The sequence below is a fragment of the Motacilla alba genome, chromosome 21 (assembly GCF_015832195.1).
Source record: "Motacilla alba alba isolate MOTALB_02 chromosome 21, Motacilla_alba_V1.0_pri, whole genome shotgun sequence".
NCBI lineage: Eukaryota > Metazoa > Chordata > Aves > Passeriformes > Motacillidae > Motacilla > Motacilla alba.
In genome coordinates this window covers 6,840,114-6,859,346 of record NC_052036.1, presented here as the reverse complement: position 1 = coordinate 6,859,346, position 19,233 = coordinate 6,840,114, and the positions used below count along the sequence as shown (strand labels likewise).

Below are 19,233 nucleotides of genomic sequence, written 5' to 3'. Positions count from 1 at the left end.
GGGCCGGCCGCCGTGTGAGGGGCCGGCCGCCGTGTGAGGGGCCGGCCGCCGTGTGAGGGGCCGGCCGGGCGGGCCGGGCCGCGCAGGCGCGATGGCGGCGCGGGCGGCGATGGCGGCGGTGGCGGGCGGCGGGGCCCGGCCCGCGGTGGTGCTGGGCGCTATGGAGATGGGCCGGCGAGCCGGGCCCGAGGCGAGCGCCGAGCTGCTCCGCGCCTTCCTGCGCCGCCGACACCGCCTCGTCGACACCGCCTTCATGTACGCGGGCGGCGAGTCCGAGCGCATCCTGGGCGCGCTGCTGGCCGGCGGCACCGAGCCCGGTAGGGCGGCGGAGGGCGGGCTGCCCTCGGGGGAGAGGGGCTGCTCGGGGCCCGTGGCTGAGGAGAGAGGGCTGCCCTGAGGAGAAAGGTCTGCTTTGCCAGGCTGACACTGTCCTTGAGGAGAAGGGACTTGGCCAGGACTCCTTGTGTGAGGAGCGGGGTCTTTCCAGAGGAGAAGGGATTTCTCCGAGGAGAGGGGACTTGCTGGGAACCGTGCCGTGAGGAGCGGGTCCTTCCTTGAGGAGGATCGTCCCTGAGGACAGGGTCTCATCTCTTCGGCCAGGCTGACACTGTCCTTGAGGAGACGAGACTTGCCCAGGACTCGTTCCCTGAGGAGCAGGGTCTTCCCTGTTAGGCTAATGCCCTCCCTGAGGGGATGACGCTTCTCTGGGGAAAGAGAAGGGTCTTCCCTGCCAGTCAGAGGCCATTCCCAGGGACAAGGGCCCTCCCCAGAGTCCATTCCCTGAGGAGAGGGATCTTCCCTGCCTGGCTGACTCCCTCCTTGAGGAAAACGGACTTGCCCCAGGCCCATTCCCTTAGGACAAGAGTTTTCCCTGCTGATGCCATGCTTGAGGGGAAGGGACCCCTGTACTAGTGATGGCCCCCAGACCTTGAGGAGCAGAATTTCCCTGCCTGGGGCAGACCCTCAGTCCATGCAGAGAAGAGCTTCCCCTGCCAGGCTGATGGGATTCCTGAGGAGAGGCACCTTCCCTGAAACACCTCAAACACTTAAGTCACTTATCCCCGCTCCCCTCCTTAAGGTGAAAACATCCTTGCTCATTCCTTCTCTCTCTGCCAGTGGAATTGGCCACCAAGGCCAACCCGTGGGATGGGAAGACGCTGAAGCCGGAGAGTGTGCGCTCCCAGCTGGACACGTCCCTGGAGAGGCTGCAGAGGACGAGTGTGGAGCTCTTCTACCTCCACGCTCCTGACCACGGCACCCCGGTGGAAGAAACCCTGCGTGCCTGCAACGAGCTGCACAAAGAGGTGAAGTGCAGAGTTCAAGCCTGGATGGTCCTTCATTCCCTCCTTCCCACTGCTTTTTTAAACCAGGGCTGCTTGTTGTGCCCGTCTGCAGTGCTGGGTTTGTGCTGCTCTGCGAAAAGGAGACAGAGTCCAGGGCAGAGCTGAGCAGCCGCTGCTCTTTGTGTGCTCACGTGGTGCACTTTGTTCCCAAGAGCTCTTGGAACATCTGGACTTTGCTTGCAGCCCTGTTAACAGTCTGGATTAAGATTAGTGCTGGTAATGGGTAAAGAATTCCTGAGTTTTGTTTATCTGGTTATACCATTTAAACTAGAAGGTGTGAATTCCAAATGAACAGAAAATGGGGAACAATTTTTGTCACATCTTAATAATGTCCGTCAGAAAAGGTGGACAGGAATTAACCCTTCTGGACTAAAATTTGGTGACTGTCCTTTTCACTGTAGCCATTTTGTGCTGTCTGGGTCCAGATGAACTTTGAAACACTGGAAGTGAATTCCCTTTTATTCCTCTGCAGGGGAAGTTTAAAGAGCTTGGCCTGTCAAACTACGCCGCATGGGAGGTGGCAGAAATCTGTGCCATCTGCAAGTACAACAACTGGGTGATGCCAACTGTGTACCAGGTAAGGGAGGGGGGAAGCTTGGATTTGGGCTCCCCAAATCTAGGACCAGGCCCACTGTGCCAGATAGAAACACAGAAGGAATCTGCTGCAGTTAGTCTGGGAAGTCACAGACTCATTGAGGTTGGAAAAGACGTCCAGTCCCAGCTGTGCCTGGTGCCCACCTTGTCACCCAGCCCAGAGCACTGAGTGCCACGTCCAGGCCTTGGACACCTCCAGGGATGGGGACTCCAACACCTCCCTGGGCAGCCCCTGCCAAGGCCTGAGCACCCTTTCAGTGAGGAAGTTCAGGAAGCCGAGCGAGGCTGCTGCTCAGAAACAGCTCAGCGTGTTCATGGCTGGAGCCAGTGACTCCCCTGCCGTGGAACTTCAGTTATGTGCGGGTCTGTTCCTAAGCAAATCATCCCCTTGTGTGACCTGAAGCCGCTCTCTGGGATGGGTATTGCCAGGGAAGGGTGGGAAAAGGCAGCTGCTGTGCCCTGAGCTGTGTTTGAGGCTGTCTCCCACCCTGTGCAGGGAATGTACAACGCGACCACACGCCAGGTGGAGGCCGAGCTGTTCCCCTGCCTCAGGCACTTTGGGCTGCGCTTCTATGCCTACAACCCGCTGGCAGGTACAGGGACAAGGCCTTGGGACAAAACTCTGAGGAATGGGGGCTCTGCAGAGCCAGCCCATCCCCAAACCTGCTGCTCCCTTCCCTCCCAGGGGGGCTGCTGACCGGCAAGTACAAGTACGAGGACAAAGACACGCGCCAGCCCACTGGGAGATTTTTTGGGAATGACTGGGCTCAGGCCTACAGGGACAGGTATGTCCTGAGTTGACAGACAAGCAGGAACGGCTGCATGAAAAAAACACTCTAATAGTCAGCTGAGAGGAAGCAGAATTGACCAAAGCTTGGGATTATGTCAACGCACGTGGTTGGGGCTGTGGTGTGTGACTGAGCTCTGCAGGGTGGTTTTTAGGCTCAGCTTCCTCACAGCTCCCAAGGGAGACTGCAGAAGTCCTCAGAGGCTACAAAGAGTTGTATGAGGCTTCCTGAAGGCCTTTTGATTGGAATAGAGATGTACCATTGACTAGAGGTTCCAAGGGCAATAACAATGATTTTTTTTGGCAGGTACTGGAAAAAACACAATTTTGACGGAATTGCACTGGTAGAAAAAGCTCTGAAAGAGGCTTATGGCTCCACTGCACCTAGCCTGGCATCTGCTGCACTGCGCTGGCTCTACAACCACTCCAAACTGCAGGTGAGAGCTTGACCTGGGCACTGCTGCCAGCACTGGGCACTGTTGCTCGGCTCACAAACAGGGAAGTTTCAGTGTAGGTGTCTTTTAATCCTGTGGGATTGTGGCATTCCAGAGTGAATATTGCTGTACAGACTCTGCCAGGCAGAGAGAGTGAGGCAGCTCTGCCTTTTCCCATGTGGTCAGAACTGGAAGCTTCAAGTGGAAGATTTTAGGTGCCAGTTACTGGGGTCTTGGCTTCCCATGCACTCAGCTTCCCTGCAAGGAGACGACTCACCTGTCAGTGGACTAGGAACCTAATGCTTAATATTCCTGATGTTCCCTAAATGTTCCTGTAGCCCATTATAAAGTAGGATTTGGCAGCTTCTGAGGATTTGGGGTGACTTGGCAATGTCCTGGCCTTGTGAGCAGAATTTGTGGTGTCAGTTGCTTATTTCATGGATGTTCTTTAGTGGAAAGAAATGCTTTGTTTGGCCCACAGTGGCTCGGGAGGTGAACTTTCTTCTGGGATCAGCGACACCTCCCATCTGTTCCCAGGGCTCTCTTGGAGATGCAGTGATCATTGGGATGTCCAACTTGGAGCAGCTGGAGCAGAATCTCAACTACAGCGAGGAGGGTCCCCTGCTGCCAGCAGTGGTGCAGGCGTTCGACGAGGCCTGGAACCTGAGCGCACACGACTGCCCCAACTACTTCCGCTAGGGAGGGAAGGCTGGGACACCGGGCACAGGCTCTGGAGACTCGGGAGAGGTACTGCCCACCCTGCCCTCCCATCCACGGCTGGAGGGCTGCAGGTTTTTCCTGAATCAGTGAAGCTTTGTAGGATCCACACCCGTGCCTTAGTCCTCCCTCCCAGACCCTCAGCTCCCCCAGCACAGCCTGTGATTCAGGATGCAGCTGATCAGGAAAATGAACACCTTAACGAGGTGAAGGTCGCTGTTCTGCTTTAATGTGATCTTAAATAATTACATACAAGAATAAAACCTCTTTCTAGCGTAGAGCCCATCTCTGACCTGTGCCTGGAATCTCTCATCTCTTTGGCAGCACTTGGGGACTTTGAATCACAGAATATCAGGATGGTCTGGGTTGGATGGTCCTTAAATCTCATCTTGGGAGTGAGGTGCCATGCAGGGACACCTTCCACTATGCCATCCAACCTGGCTTTGGACACTTCCAGGGATAAGGCAAAATTCCAAGGGTTGAGCTAAGGACCTTCTTCTCTGGCAGAATAACAAACCCTCAGCATCTTTTCCATTGTGCTATATCAAAACTCCATTACATTTATGCCCTTCCTGCCCAGTTTTCATGTTTGAGCTGGCACCTCCTCAGATCCCAGGATCCACCATCACTAACAGGCAGCCACAACAACCATCTGAAGTTTCACATAGATATTTATATAAATATAAAAAAAGCATAGTTAGGTAATTTTCTATAAAGATCATCCCAGTCCAGGTGTACCCAAGGAAGGGAAATATCCTCCTTTTTTTTGTCCCTAAAACAGAACTGTGTGGTGTCCAAGCTGTTAGTCCTCATTGCTGCCATCATCATCATCATCCTCCTCTTCCTCCTCCTCTGCTGCATCTCCCACGAGCTTCTGGAAGTCTCCTGTCTCAGAATTCCATAGAAACTTCATGGTGACTTTAAATTCTGCCATCTCGTAGCCAAAGAGTTTCTAGGAGAGGACACAAATCTGTCATTCCTGCTTTACCGTCTCTGTGCCCAGCCTAGCAAAACAGTAAATTCCACTGCCAGGGGGAAGTGGAGCAAAGCAGGAACCAAAGTAATTGCTGCTGCAAAGTAATTGCTGCTGGGTTTTAGGAGATGTGTTCATGAATTATTTTGCGTCAGGAAGCAGGGCTGCTGTGTTACTCACCAGCACACGGGCCTGTTCCGGGGTGAGAACGTCCCCTTCCTTGCACACTTCATAATCCGAAAGCAGCGTCACCACTCCTGCAGAGCAAACCCCCGGAAATAGGATCCCGGGCACTGGGAGCTCCCCTGGAACGTGGGGGCAGAGCCAGGGCTCCCTCCAACACCACCCCTCGGGGCTGACACCTTCCCATGCAGCATCAGTGCACCCCAAGGAGATGGCTGAGATCAGCTCCAAAACCCCACAGCTGGTTCCTGAGCGGGTTAATCCGAGCTGTTTCCACTGGAAAAGGATGGCATTCTGCAGAAAGCTGGGGGCTTTACTCAGCCTTTGACATGAGTTTGGGAACAACAGCACAAGGACAGAAGAATTTCTAGCCCCAGCCCAACAAGGACAAAGGTGTCCCTCAGGTTTTCTCCAGCCCCAAATCCTGCTCTGTGTTTAGCACTGTCCAGCAGAGATCCCAGCTGCACAGCCAAACCCCTGAGCTGGCCCTGCTGTACCTTTCTTCAGCGCCGTGGGCAGCCCCAGCTGCCGCAGCTGCGGCTCCATGGAGTGGGGGAACTGCTCCAGGGGCCCCGTGTCCAGGCTGACCCCGTACGGAGCCTTGTTCCCAGCACGGGCAAAGTCCAGCTCCCGGAACTTGGAGAACCACCTGGGACAGAGGTGGGCAACAGGAGCTTCAGCTGGGGGAGGAACACCCCTGGGCTCAGATAGGGACTGGGGCACGGCCTCCCTAGGATCTGGTGCTACTTAGGGAGGTTGTGGCTGCCCCTGGATCCCTGGAAGTGCCCGAGAGGGTGGAATGAGGTGGGCTTGAAGGTCCCTGCCACCCCAAACCCTTCCATGATTGCACCCTGCTGTCGCAGGAGGGGCTGACAGGGATGAGTGGAAATGGCCCGTGAGACCATCCCTGCTCTAAGGGAAGCAGCAGGGACTGTTGGGGTTTTGTGGCAACAAAAAGGCTGTGCCAGGCTGGTACTCACTCATCCACCTCGTCCCTGGTGCGGTTGGTGAAGAGGAGCCCGACCTCCCCTCTCAGGTGTTTGCTGACCTGGAAGAAAGGAGCATCCATGGGGATTGGAGAGCAGCAGGGACTCACCTGCAGGGGCTCAGTCCTGCACTGCTGCACTCAACAGAGCCCTCGTGGCAGACATGGATGGGTTCAGTTAACGCCCCCACAGAAGGATGACCCCGGGATGTTATTCCAGGATGTGGAATGCAGCAGGTGAAGCTCTAGGACACCCAGAGGAAGCCCAGCAGGTACCTTGTGCAGGTTCTCCTTGTACTCGCTGCTCGGCTCCCGGCCCAGCGCCACCATCATCACCTTGTTCTTCCCGAAGAAGATCCTGCCAGGAGGAAGATGTCAGCCCTGGAGCTCACCCCTTGGGCATCCCCACCCCGCAGCACTCCCTGCCCACCTGCTGTGCTTCCAGGCGTTCCGCACATCCTTCAGCTTGTTATTCCTCATGTTGGCCACGGAGAAGACGAAGATGTACTTGTAGGTGTCCACACAGCGCCGCAGCTGCGGGGAAGCCGTTACCGGGACCGGGACGGGCACGGGGGGCGGGGGGAAGGGGCAGGGCAGGGGGAGGGAGCAGGGAGAGGAGTCCGGGCCACACTCACCTCGGCGATCAGCGCCTGCTTGGCTTCCAGCCCCTTGCGGGGCGTCCGCGTCAGGGACACTGCGGGGAGCGGAGCGCAGAGAGCGTCGGGACGGGGCGGGGACGGAGAAGGGAACGGGAGACGGGCAAGGAGCTAGGGATCGGGTAAAGGACAAGGGAAGGAGCAGGGGAGAGGGAAGGGGGCGATGGATGGGGTCGAGAAATGAGAAAACGACGGAGAAGGGGACGGTGAAGGGGATGAGGAGAGGGAAGGGGGCGATAGCGGATAGGATCGAGGAATGAGAAAGCGACGGAAAAGGGGACGGGAATAGGGGTGGAGAGGGATGTGCCCGGGCAGGGTGCCGGGTCTCGGCGCGGGCCCGCTCCCACCTTTGCGGTCCCGCTTGGACTTGGGCATGGTTCCGCCGTGCTCCGAGGCCCCCGCGCCGCGCGCGGGCTGCCGGGAGCGGCCGGGGCTGTCCCGCGCGCTGCCTGCGCGCTCCCCGCGGCGCTGGCGCCCTTTCCCCGCGCAGGCGGCGGCGCGGGCGGTCTCGCGGCGCAGAAGGCCCCCGGGCGCCGGGGCCGCTGTCATGGCGGCGGGGCCGCTGCCGCTCCCGCTCCTGCTGCCGCTCCTGGTCCTGCTGCCTTTGGCCGCCGCCGTCTACGAGGACCAAGTGGGCAAGTTCGACTGGTGAGCGCCGGGGTCCCGCCGGGTTGGGTCCCCGTTCCCGCGGACAGGCCCCGGGCCCGCCGCGCCGCTCCCGCCCCCGTCCCATTTCAGCGGCGCTCCGGTTCCCTCTCGCAGGAGGCAGCAGTACGTGGGGAAGCTCAAGTTCGCCTCCTTGGAGGCCTCGCAGGGCTCGAAGAAGCTCGTTGTGGCTACGGAGGAGAACGTGGTGGCCGCCCTGAACTCGCGGAGCGGCGAGATCCGTGAGTGCGGCCGCTGCGGGGCCGAGGGGCGCTGCGGGGTGCCGGTGCTCTCGGAAAGGTTAACGCTGCTGGGCGGGAGGGCTCAGCCGGCGCCTCAGAGCCCTGACGAGGGCTGGCTCTGTGAGCAGCCCGAGTTTAACCCCTGTCAGTAGCGCCTTTGCGGGGACAAATGCCCTCTCCCTTGGTCGGTCTCTTGCAGTGTGGCGCCATGTGGACAAGGGCACCCCGGAAGGAGCCATCGATGCCATGCTGATCCACGGGCAGGGTAAGGGCTGTGGCAGATGAGTAGTGCCGTGATTGACTCTTACAAGTAACAGACAAATGTCATTTATATATCTTAAGAAAAGTCTTATGGATTTTTAGTTATGTTTTACCCCCTCACGTTGTTGTGAAGGGATAGCCGGGGTTGGGGCATTTGGGGGGGTTGGCTTGTCACTATGGAACACCTGACCTCCAGTCAGGGTTTGAGGAAGAGATCTTCACCACTGGGCAGTGAAGAAGGCGTTGATGGACAGCACTTTGGGAAGGCCTAAAGGGTTAAAAGGCCAAGCCTCCATTGTGTGGGTGAGCACACGGTGGGCACGCAGTGACCTTTTCTCTACTCGGTCTTCTGTTGTGTTTTTGATAAGGTTTAATAAACCTTTCTAAATTTCTGAAAAGTGAGTAGCTGTTTCTCCCAGGGGCACGTGCCGGGGCTGCAGGGCTCCTGGAGTGTGGAGCCAGCCCTAGAGCACAGGCTGGGCGTGCAGAGCCCGTCCCTTTGTTGGCCCGTGGTGGGTGCCAGCGCTGAGTTTGTCCCCTCCCCTGCTCTCCAGATGCCATCACCGTGTCCAACGCTGGACGGATTCTGCGCTCCTGGGAGACCAACATCGGGGGCTTGAACTGGGAGACCTCCCTGGACACTGGCAGGTGGGATTTCCTGTCTGCAGGGGTTTCTTCTCCATGTAGGGCTGGTCTGGGAAGGAAAAAACAGATCCTGGACTCGGTCTGGGTTTGCATTGTAGAGAAAGATTAGTCAGCTGCAAAGGTTCCACAACAAATTTTGTGTGAATTCTTTGTGAATGTCTGAGAATCACTGAGGTTGGAAAAGCCCTCCCAGCCTATGGAGTCCAAGCTGTGACCAGTCCCCACCTTGTCCCTAGCCCAGAGCACTGAGTGCCATGTCCAGGCCTTCCTTGGACACCTCCAGGGATGGACACTCCAAACCTCCTTGGGCAGCCCCTTTTGAGGCCTGAGCACCCTTTCCATGGGGAAATTCCTCCTGGTGTCCACCCTGAGCCTGCCCTGGCCCAGCCTGAGGCCGTTCCCTGTCCTGCTGTCCCTGTTCCCTGGGAGCAGAGCCTGACCCGCCCGACCCTGTCCCCTCCTGGCAGGAGCTGTGCAGAGCCACAAGGGCCCTTGTGAGCCTCCTTTTCTCCAGGCTGAGCCCCTTCCCAGCTCCTGCAGCCTCTCCTGGTGCTCCAGCCCCTTCTCCAGGGTAAAATAGGAAAAGAATTCCCTAACTGCTGCTGCCTGTGCTCAGTTTCCAGGGGGCTGCCCTGGTGGGGCTCCCTGAGGCAGTGAAGTACGTGGCAGTGCTGAAGAAGGCAGCCCTGTCTCTGCACTACCTGTCCAACGGGCACCAGAAGTGGGTGGAACACCTGCCAGAGAGGTGAGAACACCCCTAAGGAGAGGTGTGAGCCCCTGGCACGAGGCTGCACCTGCCTTGTGCTTCTGCAAACTGCAGTGTGAGAGGGCAGTGCTTCATGCTTGCTGCCTGTCTTGCAGTGAGAGCACTCAGTACGAGCTGCTGTACTCCCGTGGCACCGGAGTGATCCACGTGGTTGGCATCGTTCCCCAGAGCCACCTGAACGTGCTGACCTTCAGTGTAGAGGATGGAGAAATCACAAGACAGGTAGGGGAGCCAAAGTGCTGGATTTGATGTGAACAAATGCACTTCCAACCCTGTGGTGTGGTGGGCAGAGAAATCAGTTGCTGTGCCACAGAGAACCCTCCCTTTCCCTGAGGCGTTGCCTCCACACCAGGGATTTCACAGCTGAATGCCCTGAAGCCAAACGGAGCTAGCCTGGCAGCTGTTAGCCAAGATTATCCATAACCCTCAGGCTGACGGGTAGTTTTTCTCAGTAGTGGCTGAAAATAACTGACTTTAGGTGCTGCTGTGTGCGCGTGGTGCTGCGCAGGCTGCGTGCTGCTGAGCTGGCTGTGTCTCTCTGCAGGTGAGGGTGGCAGCCCCGTGGCTGGGCGCCCTGCAGGGCCCCTGTGCCGTGGTGGGCGAGGCCGTGCTGGTGTGCGTGGACGCGGCCGCGCGCTCGCTGCACGTCTGCGCCCTGGACACGGAGCAGGACATGAGGCACGTCCCTCTGCAGGTGAGCGCTGCTGCAGGAGCACTCCTGTCATTCCTCACCCAGCTGGGCTGCTTCCAGCTGCGGCTGGTTCCCTGGAGTGACAGCCTGGTCAGAGAGAGAGAAAGCTAGATAAGTTTTCCCAGAGCTGGCCTGGGAGCCATGAGGGAGCTGGAGAGAGAGAATTCTAAACCATCTGCACCTGGTGTTTGTAATAAGCTGTATTGCCCGTTTGTTTACCAAAGGGTGGCTTCTTAATTAGCCAGTGGTGATGGTGTTTTAATTAAAGGACCAATCAGGTCCACCTGTAGCCAATCAGGGTATAAAAAGCAATGGGTTTCTTGAAAGTGAATTAGCCTTCTGTGAATGTCTTGAGAGTCTGTGTCACTCGTTACCTGGTCCTGACCCATTATGGTGACATCTCCCCAGTCTGTTGGTGAACTGGGGGATGATTGGAGATGGGGGGGGGGGGGGGGGGGGGGGGTGGTCATGCTCTAGAAATTGAAGGAAGGGTGGGAAAGCTTTTTGTCTGTTCTTCCTTCTGGATCAATGTCTTCTGAGCTGTGCTCCAATGGAGCCTCAGCTCCTGCTCTGTCCCCTGACTCAAGGAATCTCTGACTGCTGCTGAGGGGAAGGAGCTGTTGGTCTCAGTGAAGGACAGCTCCCCTAGCTCATGTGCTTGTCTCCCCTGCAGTCCCTGGAGCTGGAGTTTGCAGATGACTTCCAGGCCAGGATCTTGGCCACTCAGCCCAGTGTGACCAGCGCCTCACGGACTCAGTTCTTCCTGCAGCTGTCCCCGAGCCACTTCTCCCTGCTGCAGTACAAGCAGGGGCTGCTCAGCCACCTCCGGGACTTCCAGCAGGTACCCGAGAGAGATGTACCAGGGACAGGCCAAGTGCAGCTGAACATCCTTCACACTGCGGGCCAGCAGGTTCTAAAAGTCTCAGTAACTCTGGGCAGCATGGCTCAAAAACCTGTGGCAGGTCAACTGCTTCCATCTTTATGTGAAGTAGGATTTTTCCTGTTCTTGAGTTGGGGGAAACTGTGCAACTTAAAATTTGGCTGTGACAGTTCACCTGCTCTTAATTTCACTGCGGTTTTATTTACTTCACAAGTACTTTTTTGGTGGGGTTTGGGGGTTTCTTGAGGATGTTTTTTAATGATTTCGTGCTTTTTTTTTTTTCCCTTTTCCAGGCAGCTCTAGTGAGTTTTGCAACGACCGGGGAGAAGACAGTGGCCGCTGTCCTGACATGCAGGAGTGAACTGGTGAGCACAATTCCTGTCCTCTGGGGATGTGCACTGGGGCTGGGCTCCACTGGTGTTTCACAGGCCCAAGGATGGGGAGCCCCCTGAGGAAGAGGAGGATTTGATAAGTTTCAGTGATAACACAAGCAGGGCTTGATTATGCCCAGCTCAGTGAATATCCTGTTTCAGGAAGGTGGGCGTGTGACAAGGAATTGGCTTTCCTGCTCCACAGAGGACTTCAGGTCTTGGGGTTATCAAACATGCTTTCATTTTTATCAGAAACAGAATAGAACAGAACAGAGCTGTTTCCTGCCTGATATCACAGGCAAGCTGAGATTTGTCAGGCAGTTGAAAACCTAATTTTTTTATCCTTTACTGGTGTCTGAAGCCATGTTACATCTCCTCTCATCCTTACTTCAGAAACCTGGAAGCTCCGATGGCCTCCATGCTGGCAGCACTCTGGAGGATGCCCGGAGGCAGGTATGGGGTGCTCTTCTTCCCAAGTTCTTGTCAGTCTATTTTATTCCTTCACCTGCAGGAGCAGAATGACAGAGGTCTTACACCAGTTGTACAGCCTGAAAATGTCTTGAAGCCCCAGTTTTTGCTGGGCGTGGAATCCTGCTGCAGGATTTGGTGTGGCGTGGGTGTAACCCCTGTTTTCTCCCCGTTGTTACAGGATTCCTTAACCTGCTCCAATCAAACCTACAACATAAACCTCTACCTGGTTGAAACTGGGCAAAGATTGTTGGACACCACAATCACCTTTAACCTGGAGCAAGGAGGGGCCAAGCCACAGCAGGTGAGCAGGGAGGAGTCATTTCAGTCCCTGCATTGCTCCCCCTTCCTGGGTTTGGCAGGATGGGAGCCCTTCAGCCAAGGGAAAAAGCATTCCAGGGATTACAGCATCACTTTGCTCTAGTTTCACCTGATTTCTGCTGTCTTCAAGGAGATGATGTGATCGTTAATCTTGCTGTTTTCCTTGCCTTTTTTTTGGTTTTGTTTTGTTTTTTACCAGCTGTACATCCAAGTTTTTCTGAAGAAGGATGACTCTGTGGGCTATCGAGCCTTGGTGCAGACAGAGGACCACATGCTCATGTTCCTCCAGCAGCCAGGTGACTTCCAAAACCAGCTTCCTCCCTTTGTAACGGTCGCCAGGAGAAAATTCTGTGTCCTCAAGGATTGTATTTTATCATTACTTTCTTTGGAAGCTGAAAAAATTAATTAAACTCTCCTGAGTTCCACCAAAGACACAGGAGACTTTCACCCTCACCTGGACAAACAATTCTGCCCTGTTTTGTGTGGGCAGAGCCTTTGGATTTCAGGAAGTTTCTGTAAATTTCAAAACTCTTTTTGAAGGATGAGAGTGTAAGTTCTGGTGTAGATCTTCCTCAAAGATTTTCAGAAAAGGTCCTCATGGCAAAAATGTTTATTTGCAGAAAGGGTTGAAAGTCCCATCTCAGCGACAGGAATTTTGGGGCTCTAAAGGATTCCAGGAGTTCACCCTGTGAATCTCTTGTTTTAAATAGACTCTATGACTGGAACCCTTTTAATGCACCAGATTGCTTTTACTGATCCTGTGGTTTTCTTCCCAGGAGTGGCTCCTTTTGCATGAAGTCTTTGTCTTTCATGAAATGATTGATTTAATTGTAATAAATATTTATAAACTGTTTTGCATCTCATTTAAAGGTGATTGCATTTCAGGGTTGCACTGAAAGATGCTCTTATGTTGAGTGAGTTAGTTCCCAAATGTTAAGTTGATTTTTCCAATATTCTGTCCTTATTTCTTTTCAGGAAAAGTTGTGTGGAGTAGAGAGGAGTCGCTGGCAGAAGTGGTAAGCTTGGAGATGGTGGATCTGCCTCTGACAGGTGCACAGGCTGAGCTGGAGGGAGAATTTGGAAAAAAAGCAGGTGAGTTTAACAGAATTACCTCTGTGAGTTTGTTTTCCTTCCTAAATTAATGTGTTTATTGTTTTCTTTTACTCTGAGCTGAGAGATTGATTTAAATCTCTACTGATGCCAATTAAAATGAGCAGCAATAAATCCTTTTCTGTCTAAACTTTGGAAATCCAATCCAGATGACACGGTTATATTACCTTGTTACATTAAAAAAAAAAAAAACAAAACAGCCAGCAGCAGTAGGAGGGATTTTGGTCATGTTTCCTAAATGTTTCCTGTGACTCTTTCTGGAAAACTTGTTTCCAATAGCTTTTTTTTTTGCTTTGTTTTGTCTTTCCTTGCTGTCCTGGATGCAGCCATCCAAGGTAACCCCATCCTGCATGGAGTGTGCTTGCTCCTGCCTAATGCTTCCTGGTGCCACTGGTCCCCCCTGCTTGCTCTCCTCAGGGGCTGAAACAGAGCTGAAATCCAGTGTTTTGGTTACTTTAGGAAGTTGAATACAAACCCTGATTGGGCAGAATTCAGTATTTTTAATTGCTCTGAGTGCAGAGGGATTTCTGTAGAGGTGGGGGAGCTGTAGGTGGGCACAGTGAGAAGGAACACAAAATCCTCTGCATGAAGGTTTGCTTTCAGTGGATCAGGGCATATTTTGGAATGAGTGTGGAGTGGCAAAGGTTGGTAAATGCCAGAGTCTGTCCCAGAAATGGCAACTGTAACTTACTGCAGAGGGGGAGGCGAGGAGCTAGCCCAGGTTTATGCATGGCAGCGTTTGACACACAGTTTCAGCTCTGGGGTGGGATGGGTGTGTTTTCCCTCCTGCTGTCACTGTGGTGCTCCTTGCAGATGGTTTGCTGGGAATGTTCCTGAAAAGACTCTCATCCCAGCTCATCCTGCTGCAAGCCTGGACTGCCCATCTCTGGAAGATGTTCTATGATGCCAGGAAGCCCCGGAGCCAGATTAAAAATGAGATTAACATTGACAATTTGGCCAGAGACGAGTTCAACCTCCAGAAAATGATGGTGATGGTCACTGCCTCGGGCAAGGTGAGGAGGCCAGGGCAGGAATCTGTTTCCGGGCTGGAGCAAAGAGTCTCAGCCCTGTTTTTAGCCAGGCTTGGGCAGAAATAATGGGAAGATGCACAGGATGTTTGTGGTGGCTTTAAAGGGGGACTAAGACTCAGCTTTCTTTGGGATATGACAGAGAAGGATGTCACCTTGAATGATGTCAACCTAAACTTTGGCTTTCCTATGTTTCCCATGTGTTTTTCCTCAGCTTTTTGGCATTGAGAGCAGCTCTGGCACCATCCTGTGGAAGCAATACCTCAGGAATGTGAGACCAGGCTCCTCCTTCAAGCTGATGGTGCAGAGAACAACAGCCCATTTCCCTCACCCTCCACAGTGCACTCTGCTCGTCAAGGACAAGGTGAGGCCCTTTCCTGCCCCTCCACTGGGCGTGGAAATCTGCCCTTGGACAGGGCAATCAAACCATCTCCTTGGGCATCACCTGCTTGTCACTGATGAGGGGATGGCAGGGGAGAAAGACCTGGAGGGAAGCAGACACAGAAGCCTAGGCGTGATCATGGTTATTATAGACAAATGCAGGAGAAGTGTTTGGACAAATGTGTGTTTCCAAACAGAATATTTTCAGGATGGAGTAGCTGAACATAGGGTATGAATAGTCAACACCAGCAAGTAACAGTTAAAAAAACACCCTTTTTTTTTGGACTTAAATAAAAAGAGGCAAAACTTACCCTGTTTTGCAGGAAACCAAGATGAGTTTTCTGTACGTCTTTAACCCCATCTTTGGGAAGAGAAGCCAAGTAGCTCCTCCTGTTCTGAAACGTCCCATTCTCCAGACTTTGCTTCTGCCTATTATGGATCAAGACTATGCCAAAGTGCTGCTCCTGATTGATGATGAGTACAAGGTAAATTGCTTTGCCTGAAGGCAGTTAAAAAATGTCATTGAGCCACATTTCACACAAAACTATGAGGTTATTCTGGTAAGACAGACCTTATCTTGATGAATATGTTAGAAATAATCTTTCTGGTTCATTCTGGGTTGGATTTTTTGTCTGTATCAGTTTTTTTTAACCTAATTCTTCATTTCCAGGTTACACCTTTCCCAGCCACTAAAAACGTCCTTCGCCAGTTAGAAGAAATAGCCCATTCCATCTATTTTTACCTAGTTGATGCTGAGCAAGGAAAACTCTCTGGATTCAGACTGAAAAAGGTATGGAAGGCCCATTGCACTTCCTGAATGCCCTGTGGGCAATGGCAGATCTCAGTTCCCTTCACAGAGCTTTGCTCAGCTGAACCTTCAGCCTCAAAATGTGCCAAAGAAACCTGGGAGGTCCCAAAGCAAGGGAATGTGTGTCCTGCTGGTGGAGATGGTGTCCTTGGAAGATGAGATCCAAGCTCCCACATGCTTTTTTCCTGCAGGACCTGAGCACAGAGGAGATCTGGGAGGTGGCCATCCCCACAGAGGTGCAGAGGATTGTGACTGTCAAGGGGAAGAGGTCCAACGAGCACGTGCACTCCCAGGGCCGCGTGATGGGCGACCGCAGCGTCCTCTACAAGGTGCTGCTGCAGCTCTCTGTTGGCTTTTGTTGAGGGCTTATCCCGTGGGAAGATCCTGGTACCATTCCCTGCTGCTGCATTGGGATGAGCTGCCCTGTGGTGCCAGTTTTTCTTCATGGGCACCAGTGTCTCGTGGAAGAAAGCTCATTTTGATGTTTTAATGTGGCAGTTGAGTCAGTCAAAGTCTGAAATTGTGGAAATGGCAGCTTGATTTCATGAGGTGATTTATGTTAATTTGTTCACAACATGCCCAGTGCCAGATGAAGAGAAGGAAGGAGGTGTCTGTGGCATTGACGGGGTCTCAGGTGTTTCTCCTTCATCCCTAGTCCTTGAACCCCAACCTGCTGGCCGTGGTGACCGAGAGCACGGACACGCACCACGAGCGCACCTTCATCGGGATCTACCTCATGGACGGGGTCACGGGCAGGATCATCCACTCCTCCGTGCAGAAGAAGGCCAAGGGGCCCGTGCACATGGTGCACTCTGAGAACTGGGTGGTGGTAAGTTGCTGCTTGTTTGGGGGTGCCCCTAAAATCACGTGCTGGACAATACTGAGGTGATAAAAAGCGGTGACCTGCAATGAAGGTGCTTCATTGTGTGAACATGGCAGAATACACGTGTAATGGCAGACTCGACAGCTTTGTCAGTTTAACAAAGTAGCATACTTAAAGAAATCATCTGGTTAGAGGGACAGTAAATGAAGTAATCCCCCCTTTCAATTCTGCCCCCATGGAAGCCCCCCCTAGCTTCTAGCTCCCCATTTGTTATGTCTGTGATGGATGGACAAAGTGAGGTGTCCTTGGCTCACTATATAGCAAAGACTAAATAAGATTCCCCAAGCAAGGTTTGCTTATTGTTCTGAAATCTAAGGGAGGGGTAGGAAGGTACTACAGTTACTTAAGGAGCTGTGTAACTGTATAATAGTAATCTACAGAGCTACAAATACATGGAAAATGTATAAAAAGCAAAAATTTGTTTGGCATGGAGGCGGTTTAGTGACCACCCTTTGTGATTGCCCTGGATATTCCCTGATGCTCCTGAAACTCCTGGTTGCAGTACCAGTACTGGAACACCAAGGCCCGGCGCAACGAGTTCACGGTGCTGGAGCTCTACGAGGGCACCGAGCAGTACAACGCCACAGCCTTCAGCTCCCTGGACCGCCCCATTCTGCCCCAGGTCCTCCAGCAATCCTACATTTTCCCCTCTGCCATCAGTGCCATGGAGGCCACCATCACCGAGCGGGGCATCACCAGCCGCCACCTGCTCAGTGAGTGCCTGCGCAGGGAAAGGGGAGCTCTGGAATCCAGCAAAATGCACTTTGCTGCCAGAAGGTCGTGCCTGGGGGTTGTGCTGGACTCCTGCAAGTGCAGGGATAAGCACCAGGAGTGTGTCTGTGTTGGCTGTCAGAAAATGCTGTCAGGGATGGCCATGAGGTGCCAGACTCTTGCCAGTGGTGCCCAGAGCAGCAGTAGCCATAAACTAAAACCCAGTGACCTTCACCCCAACACGAGGAAGAACTTTTCCTTGAGGGTGGCAGAGCAGTGGCACAGGTACCCAGGAAGGATCTGGGGTTTCCCTCTCTGGAGACATTCCAAACCCTCCTGGGTGCATTCCTGAGTCACCTGCTGCTGCTGACCCTGCCTGGGCAGGGGGGTTGGACTGGGTGATCCCCAGAAGGCCCTTCCAACCCTGGCTTTTCTGGCATTCTGTGATTTTTGAGATGCTTTTCCTTTAATGCACAGTTGGGCTTCCCTCTGGGGCCATCCTGTCCCTTCCCAAGGCTCTGCTGGACCCTCGGCGCCCGGAGATCCCCACGGAGCAGAGCAGGTAGGGAAGGATGGGAACCTCTTCTCTGGGCTCTGGGGAGGGCTGGATTTTGTGTGAACAGGAGCAACTTGTCCTGCCTGGACTCTGAGGAGTCTTGGCACAGAATGAGGGGAAGCTCCTTCAGGTCAGAAGTTGGACTTGATGATCTTGGAGGTCTTTGCCAACCTGAAGGATTCTGTGCTTCTGTTCCCAGTCTGTGATGATGGGATGCATTTGCCTGTGTTACAGCAGGTCAGCAGTTAAGCCAGCCAGGTGTCTGTATTCTCAGGGAGGAGCAGTCAGAGGAACTGGATTTTTTGGAGTTACACTTACTTGTAAAACTTTGCCTTAGATTGACCCAGCTGATACATTTGATTTCATCCTGCAGCAATAATGAATCTGCACTCAGAAAAGCTCCAGATTTGCTGGTTTAGGTTAGCTTTTGGTAATCAGGAGACACTGGGGGCATCTGCCGTGTGCTGCCTGGCTGGGGTTTGATGTCTCGTGGTGCCTTGCAGGGAGGAGAACCTGATCCCGTACTCACCAGATGTGCAGATCCACGCCGAGAGGTTCATCAACTACAACCAGACCATCTCCAGGATGAGGGGGATTTACACAGCCCCCTCTGGCCTCGAGTCCACGTGCTTGGTGAGACCAGGGGGGAGGCCTCTGTGTGGAATTTGGGGGTGGGTCTGAATTCTGTGACTCCCGTAAGGCAGCTGCTCACAGCGTAACCATCGCTGCTTTCCGTTCGAACTGCCACCCTGAGGGGATCTTTTTGGGATTTTGTGTTCCAAGCTGCATCCCCAGCTCCTGATCTCCCCGCTGCAGGTTGTAGCCTACGGGCTGGACATCTTCCAGACCCGGGTGTACCCCTCCAAGCAGTTTGATGTGCTCAAGGACGACTATGACTACGTGCTGATCAGCAGCGTCCTCTTCGGGCTGGTCTTTGCCACCATGATCACCAAGAGACTGGCCCAGGTGAAGCTGCTGAACAGGGCCTGGCGCTGAGGGAGCCCAGCCTGGAGAGCAGCTGGACTGGGGTCCCAGCCCCCCCAGGGATGGATCCTCTGTGCCATTTGGCTGGAAGATATTTGTGAGGAAAAGCTGCTGGAGGAGTAAAACCTGCACTGCCCGCAGGAGCGTCTCCCGCGAGGAGAAACGGAAGAGAAGAGACTTTTTTAGTCTGATCTGACTGAAAAAGAAGCTCCCAAACCTCCCTTAAAGCCCCAAAATCAGTGTCTCCCTGGTGTTGGTGAAGAGAATCCTGAGGATGTGTGTGTCCTGCTCATCCTGGGCTCTCCCTCGGTGCCAGCTGTGCCCCACATCTGGCAGCAAGGAGAGTTGCTCCTGCTGTGAGGAAGAGACCTTGGGTGATTTCTGTAGGAAAAATCTTGGGATTTGGGTGTCTGGCAGTGGGAAGTGGCCTCGTGGAGCCACTGACAAAGCTGCAGAGCAGGGGGAAGATTTTGAACTTAAATCCTCTCCATGTTCTTTATTTATTATGACAACGTCAGTTCCTTCCCATTTGTTTCTAAAATCTGCTGCTTTTTTTTGTATTCAGTGCTGGGGTCAAGGCAGGGGGGTTCAGGGGCAGGAGCCTCTCAGTGTTTCCTTTGGGCTCACAGCTCTGAACAGTGTAGGTTTTAATTGTTAAGGTCCAGTTTGGCAGAGAGTTTGTCCCCAGGAGTGACTGTGTCCCCCCCACACCCCCCAGTGTCCAGATCCCAAAATAAAGCTGCGGAGCAGGGAGTGGGTTTGGGCTGCTGAAGTGTTTCTTGGGCTATTGGAGGGGCTCGGGGGCTGTTT

At 53.8% G+C, this 19,233-nt stretch overlaps 3 protein-coding genes across 4 annotated transcripts; 2 read left to right on the top strand and 1 right to left on the bottom strand.

Annotated features, from left to right (window-relative positions):
- Positions 1 to 53: 53 nt before the first annotated feature.
- On the top strand, positions 54 to 4,167 carry AKR7A2 (aldo-keto reductase family 7 member A2). Its single transcript, XM_038159464.1, has 7 exons — positions 54 to 317; positions 1,117 to 1,304; positions 1,816 to 1,920; positions 2,434 to 2,530; positions 2,623 to 2,722; positions 3,032 to 3,161; positions 3,696 to 4,167. Exons 1-7 carry the CDS (start codon positions 92 to 94, stop codon positions 3,855 to 3,857), a joined length of 1,008 nt encoding a protein of 335 aa, XP_038015392.1. The 5' UTR covers positions 54 to 91; the 3' UTR covers positions 3,858 to 4,167.
- A 361-nt stretch (positions 4,168 to 4,528) lies between these two features.
- On the bottom strand, positions 4,529 to 7,086 carry MRTO4 (MRT4 homolog, ribosome maturation factor). Its single transcript, XM_038159465.1, has 8 exons — positions 7,020 to 7,086; positions 6,652 to 6,710; positions 6,447 to 6,550; positions 6,293 to 6,374; positions 6,012 to 6,079; positions 5,529 to 5,680; positions 5,029 to 5,105; positions 4,529 to 4,827 (listed from the first exon to the last, which is right to left on the bottom strand). Exons 1-8 carry the CDS (start codon positions 7,045 to 7,047, stop codon positions 4,678 to 4,680), a joined length of 720 nt encoding a protein of 239 aa, XP_038015393.1. The 5' UTR covers positions 7,048 to 7,086; the 3' UTR covers positions 4,529 to 4,677.
- Positions 6,709 to 19,176, top strand: EMC1 (ER membrane protein complex subunit 1). 2 transcript variants are annotated; one of them, XM_038159463.1, is made up of 24 exons: positions 6,709 to 6,794; positions 7,163 to 7,320; positions 7,435 to 7,559; positions 7,759 to 7,824; positions 8,375 to 8,468; positions 9,082 to 9,210; positions 9,327 to 9,453; positions 9,776 to 9,925; positions 10,596 to 10,763; positions 11,096 to 11,167; positions 11,567 to 11,626; positions 11,823 to 11,945; positions 12,162 to 12,258; positions 12,938 to 13,054; positions 13,886 to 14,085; positions 14,315 to 14,464; positions 14,805 to 14,966; positions 15,152 to 15,271; positions 15,481 to 15,618; positions 15,945 to 16,118; positions 16,675 to 16,885; positions 17,361 to 17,445; positions 17,943 to 18,072; positions 18,256 to 19,176. In XM_038159463.1, exons 2-24 carry the CDS (start codon positions 7,220 to 7,222, stop codon positions 18,433 to 18,435), a joined length of 2,979 nt encoding a protein of 992 aa, XP_038015391.1. In that variant the 5' UTR covers positions 6,709 to 6,794; positions 7,163 to 7,219; the 3' UTR covers positions 18,436 to 19,176. The 2 variants fall into 2 exon arrangements, with proteins under 2 accessions (XP_038015391.1, XP_038015390.1); XM_038159462.1 differs by lacking the exon at positions 6,709 to 6,794 and adding an exon at positions 13,399 to 13,407.
- Positions 19,177 to 19,233: the final 57 nt, after the last annotated feature.

Bases quoted from the DNA above. Each gene is read 5' to 3' on its own strand.
- AKR7A2 (XM_038159464.1), top strand. From the start codon at position 92: ATGGCGGCGCGGGCGGCGATGGCGGCGGTGGCGGGCGGCGGGGCCCGG. The intron at 1,921-2,433 runs GTAAGGGAGGGG...CACCCTGTGCAG, and splicing joins TGATGCCAACTGTGTACCAG to GGAATGTACAACGCGACCAC. The intron at 2,531-2,622 runs GTACAGGGACAA...CTTCCCTCCCAG, and splicing joins TGCCTACAACCCGCTGGCAG to GGGGGCTGCTGACCGGCAAG.
- MRTO4 (XM_038159465.1), bottom strand. From the start codon at position 7,047: ATGCCCAAGTCCAAGCGGGACCGCAAAG. The intron at 6,711-7,019 runs GTGGGAGCGGGC...CGCTCCCCGCAG, and splicing joins GTCCAAGCGGGACCGCAAAG to TGTCCCTGACGCGGACGCCC. The intron at 4,828-5,028 runs GTGAGTAACACA...GTCCTCTCCTAG, and splicing joins CGGAACAGGCCCGTGTGCTG to AAACTCTTTGGCTACGAGAT.
- EMC1 (XM_038159462.1), top strand. From the start codon at position 7,220: ATGGCGGCGGGGCCGCTGCCGCTCCCGCTCCTGCTGCCGCTCCTGGTC. The intron at 11,627-11,822 runs GTATGGGGTGCT...CCGTTGTTACAG, and splicing joins TGGAGGATGCCCGGAGGCAG to GATTCCTTAACCTGCTCCAA. The intron at 11,946-12,161 runs GTGAGCAGGGAG...GTTTTTTACCAG, and splicing joins GAGGGGCCAAGCCACAGCAG to CTGTACATCCAAGTTTTTCT.